Source organism: Haliotis rufescens, unplaced genomic scaffold, assembly GCF_023055435.1.
Source record: "Haliotis rufescens isolate VD_foot unplaced genomic scaffold, xgHalRufe1.0.p SCAF_2, whole genome shotgun sequence".
Classification (NCBI taxonomy): Eukaryota; Metazoa; Mollusca; class Gastropoda; order Lepetellida; family Haliotidae; genus Haliotis; species Haliotis rufescens.
The window spans coordinates 73,118,541-73,145,880 of record NW_025963890.1 but is presented as its reverse complement, the minus strand read 5'-3'; the positions used below and the strand labels follow the sequence as shown (position 1 = coordinate 73,145,880).

At 41.9% G+C, this 27,340-nt stretch overlaps 2 protein-coding genes across 2 annotated transcripts in view; both read right to left on the bottom strand.

The window, feature by feature from the left end:
• The window catches only part of LOC124133223 (very low-density lipoprotein receptor-like), a 35,962-nt gene extending 23,685 nt beyond the window's left edge, over nt 1-12,277 (bottom strand). Inside the window, exons 1-4 of the mRNA XM_048399421.1 lie at nt 12,115-12,277; nt 7,587-7,679; nt 3,596-3,727; nt 1,100-1,222 (exon numbers count right to left, since the gene is read on the bottom strand). Of these exons, the coding sequence (XP_048255378.1) occupies nt 1,100-1,222; nt 3,596-3,727; nt 7,587-7,679; nt 12,115-12,262 (496 nt within the window). The 5' untranslated portion in view covers nt 12,263-12,277. The remainder of the gene's footprint in view (nt 1-1,099; nt 1,223-3,595; nt 3,728-7,586; nt 7,680-12,114) is intronic.
• Nucleotides 12,278-14,283: 2,006 nt separating this feature from the next.
• LOC124133221 lies at nt 14,284-25,027 on the bottom strand. Its single transcript, XM_046497524.2, has 6 exons — nt 24,911-25,027; nt 23,061-23,243; nt 22,553-22,744; nt 16,777-16,938; nt 16,326-16,443; nt 14,284-15,504 (listed from the first exon to the last, which is right to left on the bottom strand). Exons 1-6 carry the CDS (start codon nt 24,966-24,968, stop codon nt 14,874-14,876), a joined length of 1,344 nt encoding a protein of 447 aa, XP_046353480.2. The 5' UTR covers nt 24,969-25,027; the 3' UTR covers nt 14,284-14,873.
• Between the last annotated feature and the right edge of the window lie 2,313 nt (nt 25,028-27,340).

Here is a 27,340-nt window from a genome sequence, read left to right as displayed (position 1 = left end):
CCTCTTGTCTCAAATACTTTTTGTGAATATAAAGACAGAAGTCATTCCATGATTGTGGTTAATCTTTGAGACAGGGATTTGGTGGTACATTTGCTGGGCCCAGCAATATTTCTCTCTGCACGGATGTATATGGAGTTTTGAAATCCATTACAAAAGAGGGATGGACATGTCTTCAGGTTTCATGTCTTCAAAGGTTACTAATACTGGTGTGTGCCATGAGCATATTTTTCCTCAATAACATACTGGCCTTATACTAGTATGTGGTGTTATTTCATCTTTCGCATCGATTTGACCTTATTCTTTTTCTTTCAGAACCATGGACATCGAGGCAATTAGTTAGTCATGTGTGTCGTCATTTAATACCGATTCCTCAACCTAAAGCACCAACGTAAAAGGGAAAAATGATTTAATGTGTGAATTGATGTCTGAAGACGTACAAGTCTGATTATGGCGTATCACTGTATGTCAATTGTTTTACTGTAATCCCTAATTACAATAAAAATGGCTTCCATCATACCTAAGGTAGAAGCATAAATATCCTCAACATGGCCACATTTTTAGCTTGTAGGCAATTTGAAGTCAGGAACAAGATAAAAATCACATGTTGCCCAGCAACCACGACTGTCAGCTTATATAAAACACTAACAACCTGGACAGTGTGAAACCATCTACCATCCACTCGTACAGTTTTTGTTTTGTAAAATATTTCAGATTATATTCATCACGCAAAGGTTACACATTGATGCACATCGTAAAACAGCCTAATACTGCTAGAATTGGCACCCAAAAGTACGCTAGTATGAATTGATATTGTCGTTTTCACGCTGAAAGGCACCTAGTTTTGGCTATCACGCCAGATGACATGAAAACTTATTATTGAGTGTCCTATATAAATACCATAACGACTTTGGACTGGAAGCCCTTCGGTGCATGATATATAAGTTCGATTTAGTTCATAATATCAATTCAAAGGCATAAAATATTGCCTCATGTGCTCGGGTGAAATCAATTTTTGTACTGTCTAGCAAGAAATTGGTAGTTGATTCGTACCAACTTACGGTTTGGCGGGGCAGCGCTGACCCATGTTTAGTATACGCACTACAAAGGTCCTGGGCTTCGTCTGAACCGTCTTTACAATCATTGTCCTTGTCACAGGTCCATCTCTTTGGGATGCATTTACCGCCTACACAGTGAAACTCAGATCCACTGCAAGTTGCTCTTACTGAAAGAATACAAAATATCATTGTACTCGACAAAGGTGAGATAATCCTACTGGGGACCATGGCGACTTCTAGTATTCCTACCACCTGTACGATACACCAGCAGGAATTACACTGGAAGAAAACATCACCTGTACGATATACCGGCAGGATTACACTGGAAGAAAACATCACCTGCACGATATACCAGCAGGATTTGCACTGGAAGAAAACATCACCTGTACGATACACCAGCAGGATTTACACTGGAAGAAAACATCACCTGTACGATATACCGGCAGGATTCACACTGGAAGAAAACATCACCTGTACGATATACCGGCAGGATTCACACTGGAAGAAAACATCACCTGCACGATATACCGGCAGGATTTACACTGGAAGAAAACATCACCTGTACGATACACCAGCAGGATTTACACTGGAAGAAAACATCACCTGCACGATATACCGGCAGGATTTACACTGGAAGAAAACATCACCTGTACGATACACCAGCAGGATTTACACTGGAAGAAAACATCACCTGCACGCTGTTTACATTGCTTGAAATGTAGGTTCATCTTTATGCCAATAATTGTGATTTAGACGTAAACATACGTAACTGTATGGTCGTTCATACTTAAATTAATTGTATGTTAATTTGGACTAGACATTTAACTTAAATAAGAGCGACATCCATTTCCATAATCATAAGAAGTAGGTGTAAATCTTCCCGGCGAGCTCAAAAGTAAAATTTAAGGACGTGTTTGGCCAAGAAGTTTAACTTCTGTTATCGTTCAATAATCGTCAAATGGCCCGTTCCCTTCAACGCATTTATCCACCTGTTGCAATGGCAAATAACGAGACCTGTGAAGCCACTTCATTTGTTCTATGTTTGGGCTTAAAGCTATGACTTCAACATTCCAATAGTCAACTTTTCCTTTATGCTGAACAATATTCCAGTCTTTGGTGTCTACATTTCACAACGTTTGAGGAGCAACCGAGCATACTCCTTCTACGAAGAGCGTCATACGACTCTTGCTCAAGAGTTGTTGGTCAGGGTTACAACATTCAAAGCCTCAATAAAACTTTCAAAACGTTTTACTGTAGACAAAGGGACAGCATCTCCAAAGTTGATGTCTGATGGAATTCACTAATTTGACTGGTTCTATGTGTTTTTTACGTGTTTTTGCAGGTTATCACAAACGTGCCTTTGCAGGTGTTTGTGACGGTAGGGCAGGATACGGTCGCCTTTCCTCGAACACCTGGTTTTATCACTACTTGATAGTGATTCATAAACACCAGCTTAGGATCTTAAAGTCAACGTTATCGATCTATGTATGTATTTGACACTTTTATTTATTGTTAATGCCATATTTGCAACAAGGGATAAGCCTTGCAAAGATTTACTGTACAAGCATATCTAAGTTAGTGAAGGTAGGCATTTCTTCAAGTAATGTCCACTTAACGTCCTGAAAAGAAACGTTGAAAGGGTCGACATTTATTTTATCTCCTGCTTTCAGTAAACAACATTGAGTGTCTTGAAGCAGTGACAGATGCCATATGATGTGACTCCCTGGTATGGTTGTTCTACAATATCAAGTTTCTGTTGCAAATATAAAACGTCAACGACAGAGAAAAATAAGATGAATTTGAAGGTCTCTTTCATCTACGATCATCTTTGGGACTCTCTCCCCCCTTTTGAATTCCGCTGCCCACCTCTTACTAGTGGCAAAGAGAAGAGCATAAACCACCCTAAAATAAAACCATATCCACACTGATAGCTATTGGAGTTAACCCTTTCAACGGTGGATGCCTAGTCACTTCGATGCAGAAAAAAGGCTTCCTTGTTGTTTCCAGTGTAGCCTGTAAGCACGGAAAGTGTTACACACAACCGGTTACGGCTGCACATCCTTCGTAGTTCGGCTCAGAAGATTGCAGCCACCACTTGTAGTCATCGTGAGGCGTGTGCAAGTTCAATGTCTTTGAACCTTGGAATCTGACAACCTTATTCTTACAACGACACCTGGAATGCTGGAATACATATGAATCCAGCCAAGAAAGAATTCGAGAAACGAGTTAACCTCAAAAAGTAAAATGTTTATCTTTATGTGAATGAAAGAGGCAATGAAGATGTGAAATAGAATTCGCCCGTCACGGCGATGGCTGAGTTTCCATTTCCAATGTAGCTATAATATGTGAAGCCTATTTCTTGTGTCCCCATGTATAATTTCCAGTTGCTGGCATGCATAATCAACGAAAAACTGATTATGTCGATTTGTATAAACATTTATTATAATTGAAAAAAAATATTTTGTCGACTTTCAGTTGAGTTACATGAATAATGACATAACCCTTTTTCAAATATGTTTTGGTAAATAACTGGTACTTACCACAATCTTCCTCGTCAGAGTTGTCTCCACAATCGTCTTCCCGATCGCATCTCCAGCTGCTAGAGATGATTCTACCGCTTGTACATTGAAACTTGGTGGCTGGGAGAGGGGTGTTGGTTGGAGTGACTTCACCTTGATATAACAACCGTTGGTTGGAGGAGAGAACTGTCTGTCATACAACTCTTTTCTACATCCATTCTGATACCTCAGAACAAACTGTTATCCCACCATCGTAATGGCTCAGGACAAACTGTTAGCACGTGGTGTTATTATTATAAAATGCAGAAGACTACAAGAAATATCCGATGTCCCAAGGCAAACTGCTATCAAATATACCTGTGGTCCCAGGACAAATTAATATCACATATCTTCATATCTGTTGACAGTATTATCCATAGATCCTAATGCTCTCTCAGATCAAACTGAAACTGATATCCCTAAATAGTAGAGTGCCAGGACAAACTGATATCCTTTTATCAATAGTCCCAGAACAAACAGATATCTCAAAATCTCAACGTCTCACATCAAACCGATATCCCTAAATCGTAATGTCTTAGGTCAAACTATCCCTAAACTAAATCCTTATATCTCAGGGAAAATCTATATTCCCAATTCCCTAGGACCAACTGATATCCCTACATCAAAATGTCACAGAACAAACTGATATCGGTAAATCGTAATGATTCAGGCCAAATGAATATCCTTAAATCCAAAATCCCGACGTCAAACTGATATCACTCTACCAGTGGTCTCTGAATATATAGAGAATCTCACCCGAGTGTCTTTTGATATCAAATATATCAACACGAGTTGATAAAAGTGGAAAAATCCGAGGCTTGCCGAGGATTTTTGCCACTTTTATCAACGAGTGTTGATATATTTGATATCAAAAGACACGAGGGTGAGATTTTATTTATCATCCAACATCATTCTTTCAACTTTTTCAATTTGTAGACAGTAATTAGCAGTGTCTTCAGTGTAAAAAGTTCTGCAAACAGCTTCAGTAGCATAGCCATTAGTGATGTCATTTGATTGTGACGTCATGGTAACCAGTGATGTCACAATGGTCTGCAAAGCATTGTGATGTAATTTCATTGCAGCGATATCTACAGTGTAGATATCGCTTGATCTCATCCAAGCGATATCTCCTGTGGGAGCCAGTTTTGGATGATAAACCGATATCCCAAAGTCACACTGTTCCCTTCTTCCCGTGGCAAGGGAGTTAACTGAAATTAAAACTGACAAAACTGATATCCCAACATCATAATGTCCCAGAACAAACAGATATTCCTAAATCCTGAAAACCGATGACCAACTGATGTCCCAGTTACATCCATCACATTTCAGTTTCACTTTGCAATGATTACATCAACCTCTTGCAAACTTTCTATCTTGTTGTCAGCGGTCCATACTTTGCTGTCTTTAATGCAAGCTCTTATCAGCGGCCCATACTTTGTTTGTAATACAAGCTCTTATCAGCGGCCCATACTTTGCTGTCTTTAATGCAAGCTCTTATCTGCAGTCCATACTTTGTTTGTAATACAAGCTCTTTTCATCGGCCCATACTTTGCTGTTTGTAATACAAGCTCTTATCAGCGGCCCATACTTTGCTGTTTGTAATACAAGCTCTTATCAGCGGCCCATACTTTGCTGTTTGTAACACAAGCTCTTGGTTTAAACATATTTTTATTTCAAAAGAAATCTGGATCGGTAAACAAGCAAAACTTGCTTATGTAAATACCTCTCCAGGTAATAACTTAACATCAGCTGGTTATATATCAGATTATATGTAAGATAGTGCTAAACATAAACATACTAAATGCACAAATGAAATATATCAAGTCAATACAAGTGGTGTCTGTGAAATAAGATATAGCAGTTTTCCATTACTACATGCATAAAATTAAGCTACTCGAATCTTTTGCTTTTGACAATGAAATCGTGAACTTATTTAAGAATAGTCATGTTTGTAGAACTGCTAACTAAACTACTGCCATGTAATATCGTTTTTAAATCATACCCATGTGTGTAGAAATACATAGTGTTTCTGATATAATGGTATTTTTGACATGTATAGAAAAAGTGAATTGCGTCTTCACAGTGATACCCACAAGTGCAGTCTGATATGTCTGATACATGTCGTCTAAACTTATCAGCGTTTAGGTCACTGCAGCTCTTATTAGCGGCCCATACTTTGCTGTTTGTACTACAATACAAGCTCTTATCAGCGGTCCATACTTTGCTGTCTGTGCTACAATACAAGCTCTTTTCAGCGGCCCATACTTTGCTGTTTGTAATACAAGCTCTTATCATCGGCCCATACTTTGTTTGTAATACAAGCTCTTATCATCGGCCCATACATTGTTTGTAATACAAGCTCTTATCAGCGGCCTATACTTCGTTTGTAATACAAGCTCTTTTCAGCGGTCCATACTTTGCTGTTTGTAATACAAGCTCTAATCAACGGCCCGTACTTTGTTTGTACTACAAGCTCTTATCAGCGGCCCATACTTTGCTGTTTGTAATACAAGCTCTTATCAGCGGCCCATACTTTGCTGTTTGTAATACAAGCTCTTATCATCGGCCCATACTTTGCTGTTTGTACTACAATACAAGCTCTTATCAGCGGTCCATTCTTTGCTGTTTGTAATACAAGCTCTTATCATCGGTCCATACTTTGCTGTTTGTAATACAAGCTCTTATCATCGGTCCATACTTTGCTGTTTGTACTACAAGCTCTTATCAGCGGTCCATACTTTGCTGTTTGTAATACAAGCTCTTATCATCGGCCCATACTTTGCTGTTAGTACTACAATACAAGCTCTTATCAGCGGTCCATACTTTGCTGTCTGTGCTACAATACAAGCTCTTTCCAGCGGCTCATACTTTGCTGTTTGTAATACAAGCTCTTATCAGCGGCCCATACTTTGCTGTTTGTACTACAATACAAGCTCTTTTCAGCGGCCCATACTTTGCTGTTTGTAATACAAGCTCTTATCATCGGCCCATACTTTGTTTGTAATACAAGCTCTTATCATCGGCCCATACATTGTTTGTAATACAAGCTCTTATCAGCGGCCCATACTTCGTTTGTAATACAAGCTCTTTTCAGCGGTCCATACTTTGCTGTTTGTAATACAAGCTCTAATCAGCGGCCCGTACTTTGTTTGTACTACAAGCTCTTATCAGCGGCCCATACTTTGCTGTTTGTAATACAAGCTCTTATCAGCGGCCCATACTTTGCTGTTTGTAATACAAGCTCTTATCATCGGCCCATACTTTGCTGTTTGTACTACAATACAAGCTCTTATCAGCGGTCCATTCTTTGCTGTTTGTAATACAAGCTCTTATCATCGGTCCATACTTTGCTGTTTGTAATACAAGCTCTTATCATCGGTCCATACTTTGCTGTTTGTACTACAAGCTCTTATCAGCGGTCCATACTTTGCTGTTTGTAATACAAGCTCTTATCATCGGCCCATACTTTGCTGTTTGTACTACAATACAAGCTCTTATCAGCAGCCCATACTTTGCTGTTTGTACTACAATACAAGCTCTTATCATCGGCCCATACTTTGCTGTTTTTATTGCAAACTCATCGACCCTCCAACTGTTTGTAGAAGCTGACATTATTGACCGTTTTACAAATTGATATCACCTGCTCTTTTGAGTTACAAGTTAAAGTTATTGTTGATATCGACTCATGTCCACAGTTTAAATAGAAACTGTTGTACAAACAGTCTGTACAAGCTGCGATCATCGACTCTTTTCTACTGTTGAATACAAATTGATATCACCGGCTCCATCTTAGGAAGAGTTCATATAAGTAGGGTGGGTGGGTGGTTACTTTTTACCTATATTAGCCTTACTGAATAGGATATATGAAAATTGATATCACTTCTACAGTGGCAATGTCAATATCATTATATATAATATTACTGTTTTTAAATTGAAATGTATTGAAGGCATCAATGATCAAAATGGCACTAACCATGTGCAAGCATTGCAAGTATTCCTACTCTGACAATGGTAAGTGTGCCAGCACCCATCCTGCAGAGGTAGATCAGTGGTTTGTACGGGCAACCTAGAGGAAAGAAGGGGTACATTTGAGGCGTGTGCTGGCAGCATTTTGTTTGCCGATACCAACAAGAAGAGAGAAATATATTAAAAAAATAAAACATGTTCTACCAAGTATCGCAATGTAGTGTCGAGGAAGCAATCTCGTTTGATGTCTAGATGGAGATAAAAATCCATAGAAAAAATCAATGAGCGGAAAGATCAAGTTTGAAAAATCAATATTGTTTTGAAATGTGCATTTTAATACTTTAAAAGCTGATCTGTCAGTTAATAAAATGCATAGAAAATATATAATTGTTGTTCACAGATACGTTGTTAAAATTTAATGTTCATATGGAGGGGCTAATTCTATGCATTCAATAAGTAGAGAAAACAAACATTATATTTTGCGCATGTTTAGTTCTCAAACTAAGTACTCGAAACAAACGCCGCCGCCGTGGCCTTGTGGTAGAGTGTCTGCTCAGGGAACGGAAGGTCGGGGGTTCGATCCCCGCCCACGTCATACCAAAAGACGTACTTGTTGTTACCCTGCCTGGCGCTCGGCATTAAGGGGCTAAAACAAAGACTGGCCCTCTCGGCGGCAGTATACTGTGTCTGCGTGGGGTATTCGTGTTAAACTGCAGCATGGTATATCAATGGCCTAGCACTATAATATCGGCATTAGTGTAAGCAGTAACACACATTACCAAAATTATCATTTTCTTTGTGGTTCAAATCACCATTCGACTTGGATAACATCACCCCAACCCACCCCAACCCACCCCACCCCACACACATACCCCCTCCCACACCCCCACCCTTATTATCTTAGATATACACGGCATGATACATTTGTTACATTTAGCAGTTATGATCCGTTATCATCAACTTATGACAATATACAGTTAATAACACTTCCTTATGGGTGCCATTTTCTAATATCTGCATAGCTGACATGTAATGGAAAGACATGTACTTGTCTTTACTAACCTTTCAGACAAAGATGCTGTAGTTTCAAACGTTATGCTCGTCCTTAGATCATATGCACTTTCACTGTAAAAAATATATACATAACATTAATTCCTTATAACCATTTTCTTTGAGTACGTCACGTTTTAACATATGTTCATCACTACAGGATCGACCGTTTCTAAAACCTGACTGTATTCTTGAGACTATCACGGTGTATGCAAGATCCAAGTTTAGTCGTGTTACTGTTCTTCACATGACTCACAGAGTAAGCAGGTGGAGAGAAACCTTTGCCTGGTTTGGGGACGTTTCCATAATCATAAGAAATCTCTGCAAAAAGGTGAGTCCATTGTACGCTTCCAAATATACCACAAGCATATGTTTATGACTCCCTATAAAAAAGTGATGACATCTGGTGTTCCCGAAAAAGGGAGCTTATCCTGCCCCAGTTGTAGCACTCTTCACAAACACATGCAAAGGCAAGTCACTTATCACCTGAAAGCACACCGGAACATATGGAACAATTCAAAATACGAAATTGTATCGGACATAAAAAAGTATGTCCGATGCAATTTCGTATTTGGATATGTCAATTTGGAAGTGTCCTTCACATGTCTACCATAGAGCCTTTGGAAAGCTTTGCTGAGGCCTTGAAGGCTTTGGACACGATCAAGCAACCTTTAGCATCATTCGAAAGATAATCTTTGAAATCTTGGTGGAAAAGTTGTGATAGTCCCTCTTGTCATATACTTGTAGTTATTTTGTCATTCTGAATCTTGATGCATATGTCTAAATATGAAAGATGGCAAGATAAGGTACAGTCGGTGCCTTTGATTTTTTAGTGAGGTATCATAAAATGAACGACATCAGATCTTCTGTAAACATGAAGTATAAGTTAAACGTCTTGGCCATTTGTTTCCAATCCGTGCAGAAATTCCGAATCATGTGCATTAACAAAGAAGTCAGCAAGAAGGGGGGCACAGTTGGTGCCCATTTGGATGCCTACTTCTTGCCTAATTGTCTTATCCCCCCAAATCGCACATAGACTGTACCAATGAAGTATTTCACATATTGTTTTCTTAGAAAATTCAGATGACATTCGCTTTCCTTTTGGAAAAATTTACCTGATCCTCTAAAGAGATGTAGCTCTGTCTATGGTCACCACGTTCAGTGACAGAAACCCCCCGGTATCAAAGAACGAATCACGAGTAATCAGAAGTGTTTGAAGAAAGGTGAGCGTTTCCTGCCACACCGGAGGCACCCGTCATAAACACATGCAAAAGAACTTGTAGCAAAAGTCACCCCCCCCCCCCCCCCCCCCCACACACACACACACACACTCCCCCAAGGAGAGGTGTCATTGTTACTGATGTTGCCTGCTTTAATTCACCAGCTTTGATAAGAATAAAGGGGAATCGAGTAACAATCAGCCCTTGTCTAACCAACCCGATCAACATGGAATAGCTGCATTTCTGTGGAAACTGGGATATGATCACTGCCTCATGAATCTTCTTCATCAACCTCCCTTGCAGTTGCAAGGATGATGAAACTACTTACAGATCAATTGGACAAGAAGATCAAGAACAATTCAGGTTTCACAGTGTTTAGTGACGGGTGCTACTGGTAAGGACAAGACAAGCATACCCTATCGCTAACTCCTGGTGTCGTCACTAATTTTCAGTTATCCATTCATATAATAGAAGTTGTACTGCTATTTTGCCTTTCACACCCAATGGGCTCGTTTAATGGATTGTCGAGAATAGGTTTTTTTCCCTGGCGTTGACATTTTCTAGTGGAAAGAATAAATATTGCTGTCCCTAAAAACATATGATGGGGTCATTTTTCGAGGATTTCAAGATTTTGCAGTGTTGTATAGAGTAAAGACCGATTTGTTTTCTTTATAAACTATTCTAACAGCATTTTGTCAACGGTATTAGCTGGTAATTCATGATCCCCACATGATCACTCAAATTGGTGTAGTTTTCAAGAGAAGTAACAGCATTCAGAACACCATTAAAGCCACGGGTAGAGCAGCAGGAACCACCAGAACCAGTGTACCACCTTCGGTGTAATTCTGGACAAGCTTAAATTGACGAAAGATCATGGACCCTCAAAACCCGAATTAGAAAACATCAAAGCTCGGTTTCAAAAGTTGAGTCCAAATCAGCTCTACCAGACCATATCCATGACAATCTCACCCACAGCATCCAGTGAACAAAATCAAAGCCCTTTCAACCAGCCTCAAAGACTTCAAATTTAGAAAACTCAGAAGTCATATTTTGTTTGAATGATCAACTGGTTAACTAGTCTCGAAAACCTACTTCTCCTGCTTGTCAAGTGTGATCTCGTGAAGAGCAGGAAACGACAAAGGTCAAATCAACCGGAACACGGATGTGAATATCCAAGCGTTATGTCTCGAGTTTGTCACTGAATGTAAACATGCAATTTTATCTGATAACTTATATTGGCCACCACTTTTGTTACTGTATTTACTGTTACAATGTCATTGTTTGGTTTTATGAAATTAATAATAGATTAGAAAAAAACTGCTTTTCCAGTGTAACTCGGATATAAAACACCCCGGCATGTGCAATGTACGATATCTGCTGTGTGTTTTTCAAGTTGTGGGGTCGGCGTACCTTCAAGTCATCTCAAAAAGGTCATTTGAAGGCTGATTTGCAGCAATTCATTTGAAGTTTTGGTCTATTTCTGAAATTATTACAGCTTTGAACAGCTAGGAGGAAACAGATCTCAATGACAATGTTTAAAATGTGTTAATTCGTGCAAAATAGATGTGTATCCAAACAGTCGGTGAACATTCTTGGTGCATGATGGGAAATGGGGCCCTGAGGACAGTGTCCGCTAGCTCTCTGACGCAGTATAGAACCTGAGTCTTTAAGTGCCATGGGTGAACAAGGAACATCTATGCACAGATACAGATGCAAGATAAGAGGAAGCATGAGGATTATGTGCCTTCTTTTGTAATGATTTGATAATGAACATTGTTATTAATTGATTATCAGTGATCCTTTCATATAATTATTATTATTATTTTTCCTTTTACTCCCTATGGAATATGTTTCGGCAGATAATCGCAACAGATAATTCTCTAGCTAGCACCATAAAAACAGCGTAGGTCCGGACTAACACACACGCACGCACGCACGCACGCACGCACGCACGTAAACACACACACACACATATTCGCGGATCTGCATTGTATAAGTGCAAAAATCTTAAACACGATATTAAACAACCCCATTGGGTTATATATTCTATTCTATGGTCGACAAGGTATTCTTTGTCACGTTCATGCACATTGCTATATATTAAGTACAGTAATCTTCAAGACGGCGTTAAACCCTATTTAACTCCATCTCTTGATAAATGCATACAGCATGGTCACTTTCAATACTAAGGTTATCCAGAGTTGCATTGCGAAAGGTTTATGCATACAGACTAGGATATACAATGCTTCACACAAAATGTATTACCTTCAAGAAGAACGATTACAAGTCCATCAGTAGGGTTATGCACTGAACGCTGAGCGAGCGACAGAGAGAAAGCCGCGTACATGTAAGTGTATATCCAAGATGTGATCACGTGACTTGGTTTTCGGCCATTGGCTCCTTTAACAGCCATGTGGTTGATGGATTCAGTGAAATGTTCTCAAAGTCCGGAATTATCGTCTCCCTGTTTCACGAAGTGTAGCTGCTTTCAGGAATGCGGATATTATGATTGAGTGGTATGACACGTTTCGATATCTTGCACACGCTGGAATTACGTTCCGTGCCTCATTCCGCCTGTTGTAGTGTTCGGTGACGTGTAGTGGGGCTGTGGTTTGAATGAGTGAGTTTGGTTTTACGCCGCTTGTAGCATATTTCAGCAATATCACGGCGGGGGACACCAGAAAGGGGCTTCACACATTGTACCCATGTCGGGAATCGAACCCGGGTCTTCGGCGTGACGAGCAAACGATTTAACCTCTAGGCTACCCGACCGCCCGGGTTTGACTTGAACAAGCAACTAGCAAATAGTGGTATACAGCAACGGCCATCTCATCCGCAAAGTCAACTGTCTCCGGTCTTTCTCTTGTTTATTTGTTTTAACTTGTGTATCGCTTTGTCAGAAAACGTGTAACCAGTCGATTGAACTGGTTCTTATCACACTGACCACCGGAGATTCTGGTTTAGAATTTGTCCCCAGCAACCTATGCTCAGTGAACGAGGCGACAAAATGGATCGGGTTGTCAAGGACGCGATCTTTATTGCGTGTCATCCTTGTTGTTGTGCTAAAAGGGGTACCTTTTAAACTTGTAAACTGTGAAACCCCGTTAAACCGGAGATCCTGTATTCCTGGCGATTAGTGATGGGAACGTATAATCTTGTGTGTTATTAATGCGACATAAATTGTTGTCACTGGTTTGTGATTTGTTTTGTAATGTTTTACAAATTTGCTTTTAAATACGACTTTCCATGTATACTCTGCAATAAAAACCCAAAAGTGATTTTAGATGTATATCTTATATATCTAAAGATAATCAACAGATGGTAATCGATTGTTCAAAATTGGCACACATCATGGTCATTGACCGGCAAAACATAAAACGTGACTCGTCTCTGAACAATACTTGTCACCATCGCAGTAGTGACCATACTCTGTGATCTTCACACCATGACCCCGGTCGTCAAGTACGAATATCTTCAGCGTGTAAACGGTTCTTCAATGTCTGGGCTGAAATCCTACGCAATGCTGGTATTGCCGTAGTTGTAGAGGTGACCGTGGTGGTTCTAAATCTGTCCTGTGCTCTGGTAGTTTTTCGTGGTCGGCATGATCTGGGAAGGTCACGTGTTGTCCCGTGTGTCTGATAAGGGCTTCACAGTTTTGCAAAGGTGCCTGGTGTGGATTGGGAAAACCTGGCTGCAGCTGAAGATTGTTCTTTTGTTTACAGTCGACCGATGGCGTTGTTGCGTTGGGCTCCCGTCAGTCGTAACATCTTTTCCCTGTTCACTTGCTGCAAGATTGAGATGGCATGAAATGAAAACACAACATTATTATAGCCCAACAGGTAATGTTGCACGTGCATGTCATGTTGGTGTGTTTCGGCGCCAGGCTCTCACATGCTTGTGTTTTTGCGATTTTTCCATTTTTATCACTAGTTTCTGCAGTACCTTATTCTTTCCACACAAATCAATCTCATCCCAATACATGCAGAAATGACCAGTTCATTTTTGGTATTAACACTCAGTTCTGGTGACTCTATGGGGGGAATAATGCCAATGCGACGTTAAATTTTAAGTCACTCACACACTTGTACCCTGAGTGATGGGAAGATTGCGAATAATATCAATTTCTGAGCCTGACAACCCAATCCAGTTGGTCATTTCTGAGGACTCGCATATGTTTTTTGGGTACCGACACCCTAACCAGTTCATCTGGATCGCGATATGGCTGCAATATTGCCGATGCGATGTAATATTTTAACTCACTCACTCACTCATTCACTCACCAGTTCATCCCGTGAGATACATTGTTAGTGGCACCATTTCTTTTACAAACAATCCAACATTGCGTCAAACAGAAACTTAAAATGACAGAAAAATTAAGGGTAAGACAATGACATCACATATATGTTGCAGGATTGATATGTTTAATACGTGACAATTACATGTAGGGTAAATTTCAAACATCAACGCAAGAGATAAATCAGTCTCAAATATATGCCAAAAAAGAACACAGGGAGTAAAACACACAATATTGATCCAAGGTATAGGAATGGCTTACTAAAAATCAGTGAAAACACTGTTCTCGAAAAAGGTGAGCATTGTTGTCATGGTCTTTAGAGTGAATGTGCTGAGGTGAAATGGGGATTAAAATCTCGTTCAAGAGTATGGTACTTATAGAGCCTCACGCAGTGTAACAACAAGTACCATCGTTTAACGTCTTTGGTTTGACGAGGCCGGGAGGTTGACATACTATTCGTTCGGTTCCATACGCATAATCTGTTGGTCAGTCGAAGGCCATTGGGTAACAATGAACTGTACAAATACGGTTGACGTTTTGTTTTTTTCACCGGCTTCAACCAAACATTCCTCATTCAACGCTTTCCGTTACGATACTTTCGTCACGACATTGTTCCTAACAGTTTTCCATAGCTCGATTATTTTATCCGAAATACGTGTCTAAACATAGGGAATTGAACTATTTACATAAAATGATCCCTGTCTGTTTTAAGGGAAATGTGTTTTGGGTCTTATGATTTGGCAGTTAGATCCGTGTAGGGTTTGTCAAGCTTCTCGTCTGGGTCGCGTGATGCAACGTCAAGAACGTCATAATCACAACGTGACTCGCCTTCAGGTGGTGGCGGTGTGGCAGTTAGGGCCGTATACGGTTTATCGGGTGGCTCGTCTGGGTCGCGTGATGTGACGTCAAGGACGTCATACACCCCACGTGACGTGCTCTGATTTTCTTGACTTCCGGTGTTTTGCGTATTCACACCTTGATTACCTACACGTGACTCGCCTTCAGTTGATGTCGGTGCGGCAGTATGTTCCGTGTCAGGTTTATCGGGCGGTTCTTCTACGTCACGTGATGTGACGTCAGTAACGTCATAATCCCCACTTGACTCGCTCTGATTTAGTCGACTTCCGGTGTTTTGCGCATTCACACCCTGATAATCACCACGTGACTCTCCGTCACCTGATGTTGATGTGGCCGTTAGGTACGTGTCCAGTATATGGGGCGGCTCGTCAATAACGTCATAATCTCCACGTGACTCGCTCTGATTCTCTTTACTTTCGGTGTTTTGCGCATTCACGTCCGGATTTATATCATTAAAGATGTCATCATATAAAACCCGTTCCCGTGTTCTTTGTGTTTGTTGTCTGAAAATAAATTTTGATTAAAGACCATATTATATTTGCATTGAAGGCAAGACTTAGTATAGCCTTTGCGCAGGTGTTGTGTAATGTTTTACGACGCATGCCGTAGATTTATTAAGAACATGTTAAAACGAGGACTCAAACTGCCGATGTGAAAATTAATATCAGTTTTATTTTAAAAGTCCTCCTTTTTAAATGAAAGGAATTGCTTCAAACTGTATCTGAGAGTTTTAAAGAAACAGCTATGCTAATATAGACTTGATGCAAGTTAGTAATGCAGCATTCCCTAACCATGTCAGTGATACACTGAGTGTACAGACATATATAAAGAAGACATGTACACACACGTTTGGATAATCAATGTAAATACGTGTCTATTTTTCATTTTTTTCCTTCTCCTTAATTTACCGTATTAAATGTAATTTTGCTCAAACTTGGAATTTTATGGGACAGGGTCATGTTATTTGTGCTGCTTTTGTCTAATGCTCTGCATGTGAATACAATACGTGAAGATCCGGGTTAGAATTGGTTTTCAGCAACCCATGCTTGTCGGACGATACGACTAACGGGATCGGGTGGTCAGAATCACTGAACTGGTGGATGCAAATCCTCGTATCCCAATTACGTATATTGATGCTCATAATGTGAATCACTGGATTGTCTGGCCCAGACCTGATAATTTACAAACCGCCGTCACAGAGCTGGAATATTGCTGAGTGCGGCGTTAAACTCCAAATAGACACACAAATACAATCTGTTTGGACAAGGAACGTGGTGGACATGAGAACCCAGTAACAGTTTTGAACCCGAAATCACCCACTTACCGATGTCTCCGGGCGAGAAGGACACCTATTGCGACAAGCACTGCTACCACCGCAGTTATTCCCGTTCCAACAAGTCCAGCCAACAAGGGGTTTATGCTGGGCTGTAACGCGGCATCAACTGGAGACACAAAATGTATATTTGTCGTCTCTCATTTTTCCAAGTAAAAACAAATTCTGAAACAAAAATTAGGAGTTTGACTGCTTTATGTTGGAGGAAAGCCTGAAAGTGGCTCAGAGCTCTAACTTTTATCACTATGGTCAAACCCACGAGCACAGGTTTGAATCATCTTCAGAGAAAAACATAATAATTAATTGGTTATTATATGTAATTTTACAAAATTTTACAAAATTTTACAATTTTCTTCTTACCGTAAAGGTTGATGTGATGGAAATGTGTAATTGCAACAAATAAAGGAACTGAACTAATGACACTGAATATCTGAATATCTACCGTGGGTTGTGTTGTTTCTGTTGTACATATATCCATCGCAGTTATCTCCCTTCCATCCCAGCACGCACGTGCACATGTCGTTCACGTGATCACAAGCGCCCTCATCACAGGAGTTGCTGCAGAGATTCCGACAGTCCCCTCCATATTTGCCAAGTGGACATTCTACCGGGGAAATAAAAGTCATTCTTAGTATTTCAGACTTTTTAAGTGTACGAATATGCATCAAAATTGCAACAGATATATGGAAAAATACAAAATATTAGTTTTGACTGATTTGATTAGTGATCAATGACTTTCAAACAAGAATTGACTTCTAATTTATGTCAGTTTAATGGAGTACGCACTTTCAAAATGTGACATTTAGGTGTATAAAAAATAGTGAAGCCTCACCAAAATCCTTGATATCTTTTAATCCGATATGACACAGCTCTGCCTTAAGATCTAAGGATACCTTCATAGTTAGTGAGTGAGTTGGGTTTAACGCCGCTTTTAACAGTATTCCAGTTATATCGCGGTGTGTCAGCTTAATGTGGGAGGAAAGCCCGAAGTAATGCAGGTCTCAGACGTTTACCCCTTCGGTGAAACCCAAGATCACGGGTATGGTGCTGACAAACCTAGAAACGTAATCGGGGAGAACCGAGATTCGAACCCAGAACCATACGTTTCTCGCATGCCCAAGGGACGCAACTCTGCACAGCGAATCTCGGCGCCTTAGACGACTGGGCCCCCCGTGCCGCCTGGATACCTTCACAGGTAGGATTGAGCAAAACATTCAGACAATCATATCTGACTTCTGTAACTCCGAATGCATATTATATGGCGTGCTATTATATGGTTGTGGAATTGTATACACAGTGTCGTTTCTTAACCACTCATAGCTTGGTATGCCATCATTAACATTGTACTTACGAGATCAATCAAAGAAAAGCTACAATACAATTGTTCAGAGGACGTGATAGAGCACGGTTTATTTTACCATACAATTATAAAATTATATTTTAACATAGGAAGGTTTGATAATTCATAAATGACTTATACATTATTTGAACGCTAAAATAATGCCTCTCCATGGTCAACCTTTATCCCTATCGGGGGCACGGGTGGCCCAGTCATCTAAGCCGCCGCAATTCATGTGATGGGTTCGAATCCCAGTTCGCCCCGATTGTGTTCGCCCCGAGGTTAGTTAGCACAATACCCCCGCTCGCGGGTTTTCCTAGGTGATAAACGTCTGAAAACCGCGTCAATTCGGGCCTTCCACCCATATCAAGCTGACACGCAGTTACATAACTGGATAATAACTAAAAACAGCGTAAAACCCATCTCTTCAGCCTTCACTCCTACCATCACCCCGTCAACCTTCACTCCTACCATCACTCCGTCACCCTTCACTCCTATCATCACTCCGTCACCCTTCACTCCTACCATCAATCCGTCACCCTTCACTCCTACCATCACTCCGTCAACCTTCACTCCTACCATCACTCCGTCAACCTTCACTCCGTCACCCTTCACTCCTACCATCACTCCGTCAAACTTCACTCCGCCAACCTTCACTCCTACCATCACTCAGTCAACCTTCACTCCTACTATCACTCCGTCAACCTTCACTCCGTCACCCTTCAGTCCGACCATCACTCCGTCAACCTTCACTCCGCCAACCTTCACTCCTACCATCACTCAGTCAACCTTCACTCCAACAACCTTCACTCTTACCATCACTCCGCCAACCTTCACTCCGTCACCCTTCAGTCCGACCATCACTCTGTCACCCTTCACTCCTACCATCACTCCGTCACCCTTCACTCCTACCATCACTCCGTCAACCTTCACTCCGTCATCCTTCGGTCCGACCATCACTCCGTCACCCTTCACTCCTACCATCACTCCGTCACCCTTCACTCCTACCATCACTCCGTCAACCTTCACCCTTCACTCCTACCATCATTCCGTCACCTTTCACTCCTACCATCACTCCGTCACCCTTCACTCCTACCATCACTACGTCACTCTACACTCCTACCATCACTCTGTCACCCTTCACTCCTACCATCACTCCGTCACCATTCACTCCTAGAATCACTGCGTCACCATTCACTTCTACCATCACTCCGTAAACCTTCACTACTAGCATCACTCCGTCACCCTTTACTCCGTCACCCTTCACTCCTACCATCAATCGTCAACCTTCACTCCTATCATCACTCCGTCACCCTTCACCTACCATCACTCCGTAAACCTTCACTCCTACCATCACTCCGTCACCCTTCACCCCGACCATCACTCTGTCACTCTTCACTCCTACCATCACTCCTACCATCACTCCGTCACACTTCACTCCTACCATCACTCCGTCACCCTTTACTCCTACCTTCACTCCGTCACCCTTCACTCCTACCATCACTCCGCCACCCTTCACTACGACCATCACTCCGTCACCCTTCACTCCTACCATCACTCATCAACTTCACTCCTACCATCACTCCGTCACCCTTCACTCCTACCTTCACTCCTTCAACCTTCACAGCTACCATCACTCCGCCACCCTTCACTCCGACCATCACTCCGTCACCCTTCACTCCTACCTTCACTCCTTCAACCTTCACAGCTACCATCACTCCGTCAACCTTCACTCCTACCATCACTCCGTCAACCTTCACTCCGTCACCCTTCACTCCTACCATCACTCCGTCAAACTTCACTCCGCCAACCTTCACTCCTACCATCACTCAGTCAACCTTCACTCCTACCATCACTCCGTCAACCTTCACTCCGTCACCCTTCAGTCCGACCATCACTCCGTCAACCTTCACTCCGCCAACCTTCACTCTTACCATCACTCCGCCAACCTTCACTCCGTCACCCTTCAGTCCGACCATCACTCTGTCAAACTTCACTCCGCCAACCTTCACTCCTACCATCACTCAGTCAACCTTCACTCCTACCATCACTCCGTCAACCTTCACTCCGTCACCCTTCAGTCCGACCATCACTCCGTCAACCTTCACTCCGCCAACCTTCACTCTTACCATCACTCCGCCAACCTTCACTCCGTCACCCTTCAGTCCGACCATCACTCTGTCACCCTTCACTCCTACCATCACTCCGTCACCCTTCACTCCTACCATCACTCCGTCAACCTTCACTCCGTCACCCTTCGGTCCGACCATCACTCCGTCACCCTTCACTCCTACCATCACTCCGTCACCCTTCACTCCTACCATCACTCCGTCAACCTTCACCCTTCACTCCTACCATCATTCCGTCACCTTTCACTCCTACCATCACTCCGTCACCCTTCACTCCTACCATCACTACGTCACTCTACACTCCTACCATCACTCCGTCACCCTTCACTCCTACCATCACTCCGTCACCCTTCACTCCTACCATCACTCCGTCAACCTTCACTCCTCCCATCACTCCGTCAACCTTCACTCCGTCACCCTTCACTCCTACCATCACTCCGTCACCCTTCACTCCTATCATCACTCCGTCACCCTTCACTCCTACCATCAATCCGTCACCCTTCACTCCTACCATCACTCCGTCAACCTTCACTCCTACCATCACTCCGTCAACCTTCACTCCGTCACCCTTCACTCCTACCATCACTCCGTCAAACTTCACTCCGCCAACCTTCACTCCTACCATCACTCAGTCAACCTTCACTCCTACTATCACTCCGTCAACCTTCACTCCGTCACCCTTCAGTCCGACCATCACTCCGTCAACCTTCACTCCGCCAACCTTCACTCCTACCATCACTCAGTCAACCTTCACTCCAACAACCTTCACTCTTACCATCACTCCGCCAACCTTCACTCCGTCACCCTTCAGTCCGACCATCACTCTGTCACCCTTCACTCCTACCATCACTCCGTCACCCTTCACTCCTACCATCACTCCGTCAACCTTCACTCCGTCATCCTTCGGTCCGACCATCACTCCGTCACCCTTCACTCCTACCATCACTCCGTCACCCTTCACTCCTACCATCACTCCGTCAACCTTCACCCTTCACTCCTACCATCATTCCGTCACCTTTCACTCCTACCATCACTCCGTCACCCTTCACTCCTACCATCACTACGTCACTCTACACTCCTACCATCACTCTGTCACCCTTCACTCCTACCATCACTCCGTCACCATTCACTCCTAGAATCACTGCGTCACCATTCACTTCTACCATCACTCCGTAAACCTTCACTACTAGCATCACTCCGTCACCCTTCATTCCGTCACCCTTCACTCCTACCTTCACTCCGTCAACCTTCACTCCTACCATCAATCCGTCACCCTTCACTCCTACCTTCACCCCGTCACCCTTCACTCCTACCATCAAGCCGTCACCCTTCACTCCTACCTTCACCCCGTCACCCTTCACTCCGACCATCACTCCGTCACCCTTTACTCCTACCTTCACTCCGTCACCCTTCACTCCTATCATCACTCCGTCACCCTTCACTCCTACCATCAAGCCGTCAACCTTCACTCCTACCTTCACTCCGTCACCCTTCACTCCGACCATCACTCCGTCACCCTTCACTCCTACTATCACCCCGTCACCCTTCACTCCTACTATCACTCCGTCAACCTTCACTCCGACCATCACTCCGTCACCCTTCACTCCGACCATCACTCCGTCAACCTTCACTCCTACCTTCACTCCGTCAACCTTCACTCCTACCTTCACTCCGTCAACCTTCACTCCTACTATCACTCCGTCAACCTTCACTCCGACCATCACTCCGTCACCCTTCACTCCGACCATCACTCCGTCACCCTTCACTCCGACCATCACTCCGTCACCCTTCACTCCTACTATCACCCCGTCACCCTTCACTCCTACTATCACTCCGTCAACCTTCACTCCGACCATCACTACGTCACCCTTCACTCCGACCATCACTCCGTCAACCTTCACTCCTACCTTCACTCCGTCAACCTTCACTCCTACCTTCACTCCGTCAACCTTCACTCCTACCTTCACTCCGTCAACCTTCACTCCGACCATCACTCCGTCACCCTTCACTCCGACCATCACTCCGTCAACCTTCACTCCTACCTTCACTCCGTCAACCTTCACTCCTACCTTCACTCCGTCACCCTTCACTCCGACCATCACTCCGTCACCCTTCACTCCTACTATCACCCCGTCACCCTTCACTCCTACTATCACTCCGTCAACCTTCACTCCGACCATCACTCCGTCACCCTTCACTCCGACCATCACTCCGTCAACCTTCACTCCTACCTTCACTCCGTCAACCTTCACTCCTACCTTCACTCCGTCAACCTTCACTCCGACCATCACTCCGTCACCCTTCACTCCTACTATCACTCCGTCAACCTTCACTCCGACCATCACTCCGTCACCCTTCACTCCGACCATCACTCCGTCACCCTTCACTCCGACCATCACTCCGTCAACCTTCACTCCTACCATTACTCCGTCAGCCTTCTTCACTATCATCACTCCTATGTCAGTATTAGCTGAATTTGGGTCTAACATTAATGTCTCGTGATTTGGCTCTCAGATACACATATACCATTTTACCAGAAAAGTAGCATGTACGTCCAGTTTTAACAATACGATCAGCATTAGGACCAATATATTTATAGCATATTTGAAAGTCAACACATGACACCGACGTTTCAGTATTTTCACCTATGTTACTACATGAAACATGAGTACTAAACTTGTCTTTTTGTTGTTTCGTCAAACGGTTTTGAAAACAAATGTTATACAAAGAAATAAAAACGTTGGCCTTACCTCCGTAAACGTACACTTCAACCAACCCCAGTTCGGCCTCCGTCGAATCTGTGCTGATAAGTGTGATGGAGGTGGAGTTGACGACGTTCCTGCACGTGATCCTCAGCGTCGTAGATGTGATCCAAGTGTTCGTAGCGTCACACGGCATGTCCGTGTCTCTGTTTGTCGTTGTCATTGATATTGCCAGCGTTCCTGTAACCATGGAGATGTGCACGCTTGTTACAGGAATACATGGTCGCTGATTTTACTACTAAAGGTAACAGTTGTGTTACTGTCATGATGAAAAATACATTTGGCGTTGAAAACACATTGATTGTTCATTACAAAGATTCACTGGTTTGTGTACAATGTATATCACATGGGTCACGTGCTTCAATATTTAGGTATTAGGTGCTTACTTCGTAAGAATGTGCCTGAACAACTTCTTGATGTCATCACGTGGAAATCATATTTGGTTTTCGTTTTGCGCTAAGCATTGCAAATTGATATCAGTAATGCGTTACACTACCGTAATTCCCTGGCACGTTGACATCAACCCAGACTATCCAGGCAGGGTGTTGTAATTCCACTCTCCATGTGGAGTTCAGGGAAGATCCTGTTGATGAGACGGTCGACTGAGAACCGTCTACAGCAGAAGACGAACCCAAGAAACTACTTGATTTTGTTGTTGATTCGTCGTAGGCAATGTTGTCTGTGTCGTGTGAATCAAAGTGCAAGGTTTAGTTGAGGATTTAATATATTTTAATTATTTCTTTATAAAAACAAACATCGCACGTTTCGGAAAACGGGACACATCGCGTCTTCTGTCCATGACAAAGCTTTGAACCACACACACTGACGGAAACAGTTAGTAAAGTTTACTAAGTTAGTGAATGTCACGGTCCATTCAGACACTAACACATTAGTAGACATTACTAATCAGTTGGTATGTTTTTACCAGGTGGCCTATTGTCACTAACTAAAAAGGGTTGAGTATTGATCAGATATACTTTCATTGTCAGATTCCTGTATGAGAGGAATAATATTAGGCATACAGTAACAACACATTTAAGAACAAAAAGATGTTTAGGTGGGAATCGAACTTGCAACCTATCGATTTGTAGTCCGTCACCACCAGTGCTACCGAGACTGTCGTCACAAATGTCAATTTTCCTAGCCACCATTAGCTAAGTTTAGTGTTAGTATTGTACCAAGTTCGTTGTTAGTCTTGGTGGTATATGCAAGTGCCTGTGAATTTGATTTGACAATCTTATTTCAATATATAATATACATCCATATTTGACTTATATCATGCACTTCATTAAACATGTTTAAATTCTAAACAATTTGAAAGATATTTAAATTCTAAAAATGTTAAAAGGTGTTTAAATTCTAAACATGTTTAAAGGTGTTTAAATTCTAGACACGTTTAAAGGTGTCTAAATTCTAAACATGTTTAAAGGTGTTTGAATTCTAGACATGTTTAAAGGTGTTTAAATTCTTAACATGTTTAAAGGTGTTTAAATTCTAAACATGTTTAAAGGTGTTTAAATTCTAAACGTGTTTGGATTATGGGGATGTTGCGTTTAGGTGGTCTTGAGGCCAAGATGCGATATCTCATTTCATGTTTTAAGACCCTAAGCGTGTTGAGATAGAACACACCAAATGGACATACCGTTGAAGGTAGTCAATACGATGCTCACCAGCATTGTGGCCGCTGGCACTAATCAAGTTAGTAGAATTCACTAGACATATTTTAGTGCCGTATTAGGCCTACCACTAATGCCAACGCTGTAAATATGTGATATTGACACTGGAAAGTATCGAAGTGGGGATTTGTTTGACCTTCTGAAAATGACAAAGAGTTAAATTTCTATTTTATGACATGACACAATGTAATTTGTTTATCCTTAACTGACCGGCCTCGACTAAACAGTCTGACCTGTTTAAGCTTTTCTTGTAATACCTTCATTGAGTAACTGTGCTTCTCGTTTGTTTTAAGTGTTTTGGAAGCTCAGTAAAACTATTTGTGCAACCCTATTTTATACAATTTGTGACCGTTATTTTCCTTAACGCACAAAACATGAAACACAAGCCCTGAATATCTCAAGACTGAAGATACCAATGGCTTCCTACAAGTCTGATTAGTGGTTTGGATATGTGTACATGCAACCCGGGAGACTTACATTCTACATAGTTATTTGCATTGTATTATTGTATTTATGACGTTTTCTACTGTATTATCACTAATTTAGCGTGAACATTAACTTCGCATTTTATTATATCAACTAAGCCTCAAAGCTTGTCAGCCCGACTCCATTAAGTATGTACCTATATTCACCAGACAAACAGATGAAACGGTAACATTAAAGGGTTTACCTGTAGAACTCCCTGCCAGTATTCCTGCTGTCACAGTGATAAATATTACACCGACCATTGTGCCTCCCCGTAAGTGAAAGAAGCCCTCTCGAGATGGATAGGCGTATATGTCACATTGAAGAGGTCGGATGTTACTTTGACTCACCATGAGGCTTGTACATTGGTCGGCAATGGGGGTGGACATAAGTATGGGGGGGGGGGGGGGGGGGGGGGGTAGGTGGAGGGGAAACAGTTCATGTTCCAGGCGACCCATAACACGGAAACAACATGGTATTATGTACAAGTGATGACAATGCACTCATATTCTTGATTATTTCTAACACACAGTTCTGACGCTCTATGGCTATAACTCTTTTCAAGAGCCAACTGTATAGTGACTTCGGAGTTCAAACATCACTGTTATTTGGACAATGACCTGTGGAAGGTGTTATTTCTCGGTTCATTGGTCTGAGAAAGAATTCTTTATTCTCTTTAGGATTCATAGAAATACCATGTAAAGCATATTTTATTATATTATACTATATTATAACCGTTTATGACGAGGGGAATAGTATTTCATGTATCCTCAACCCCTCTTCCCGAGATGTCAGCAAATTACTTTCTTACCGCCATGTTTATCATTATCACAATTTTGTAAACAAATAATCGATACTAAGAACTTGTTTGTCAACATATTGCAGGGTGAGCTCCGGAAGACAATTTGATTATGTAGGGACTCTGTGCACCACGTACATCTAAAGTCAATGTTAATATGCATTAAGAGACGCCGTTTCAATAAAATGAGGTTGAAGACGGCGGTGGACTTTTTTCAGTTGCACAGCGCTGTATCAAAACATGATTCACCATTTCGTTCATGTATTTCACATTTAAGTCCAGATAAGAATTACTAATTTCTCCTATATATTGATAAGAAAGGACGGTCACTGGCGTTGTCAGACTGGGTCCTGTGAGACATCCCTGGCAAATCTAATAAACAGGAGGATGAACCAGGAAGCACGCCTTCATTTGTTAAATACTAATGTTCCCTCTGTGAAAGAAAATGTACAGTAAAAGAAATCTGAAAACAGGTTTATCTTTCATATCACTGATGTATTCATATCAATAAACTGAGCAATACGTTTTCATAAATCATAAATATCTAACTCAAGCGAGCATTATGTAATTTTTAATGTATTATGGGACCGATGGTATATTTATTGAATAAAATTATCTTTCTCAAAACGTTCGAATAGGAACACTTTGTATAGTATTTGTCTGTTATTTCTTGACAAGTCATTTTGTTTTGGATTTCTGCTGAACTTGATCTGTATAAAGATTTTAACTGTGAAAAGTAATGCAAGTGGTTTTCAGGAGTGCGTACACTTGCATGATTCTTAGTTGTACGACTTTTGAACTAGACAGGATTTAAAAGGTTTTAACCTAAACCCTATTCAGAAATATCCTAACGAATACTGGTTAAGCAATTATTACAATCGTATACCCTATTTAGGGCTTATTCCTTCTCTTGTTCGTGTGTTTCAAATTATTTGTATATTGCTCTGCTGAGTTATGCATTTTCAGAAAACGCGTAACCAGTCGGTTTGAACAGGTTTGTCTGTCGCGTTTTGGGCTCTTAACACACCGACTCCTTGAGATTCCGAGTTAGAATTGATCCCAAGCAACCTTTGCTGATTAGACGACAACATGGATCGAGTATAAGGCTTGGTGACCTTAAGTATATCATCGTACACCGACAGCGTGGAAAGTTGCGCACAATATCAATCACCGAGACTGACGACCCAATCAATTTAGTCGCGTTTTTGGATCAACATATGTTCTCGTGTCCTTATGCTCTAAACTGGAATCCCCAGTTTAACAGGTGAGTTTTTCGTGGCACTATTTCTTCCCCAAACAACCAATAATATAACACTGTATACATTAAAAACTTCAAAATCCTTACGTTAGAAATGAAATGTATTCAAGAAAGAAGTGAGTGAGTATGGTTTTACGCCGCTTTAGCAATATCCAACAATATCACGGGGAGGGGCAGCAGGAAAAGGATTCACACATTGTACCTATGTGGGGAATCGAACACAGGTCTTCGGGGTGACGAGCGGAGGCTTTCACCACAAGGCTACCCAACCGTCAAGTAAGAAGATGACATAATATATATGTTGCAATAGAGCCGTGAAGATCCGGGGTGGAATAGGTCTTCAGCAACCCATGCTTGCCGTAAAAGGCGACTTTGTTTGTCGTAACAGGCGACTAGCGGGATCGTGTGGTCAGGCTGAACTGACCACACTGAACTGGTTGATGCATGTCATCGTATCCCAATTGCGAAAGTCGATGCTCATGATGTCAATCACAGGATTGTCTGGTCCAGACTCGATTATTTACAGACCGCCGTCATAGAGCTGGGATATTGCTGAGTGCGGCGTTAAACAAGAAAGA

Bases quoted from the DNA above. Each gene is read 5' to 3' on its own strand.
- LOC124133221 (XM_046497524.2), bottom strand. From the start codon at position 24,968: ATGGTCGGTGTAATATTTATCACTGTGACAGCAGGAATACTGGCAGGG. The intron at 23,244-24,910 runs GTAAACCCTTTA...CACACGACACAG, and splicing joins ACTGGCAGGGAGTTCTACAG to ACAACATTGCCTACGACGAA. The intron at 15,505-16,325 runs GTAAGTGGGTGA...ATTTATTTTCAG, and splicing joins CTTCTCGCCCGGAGACATCG to ACAACAAACACAAAGAACAC.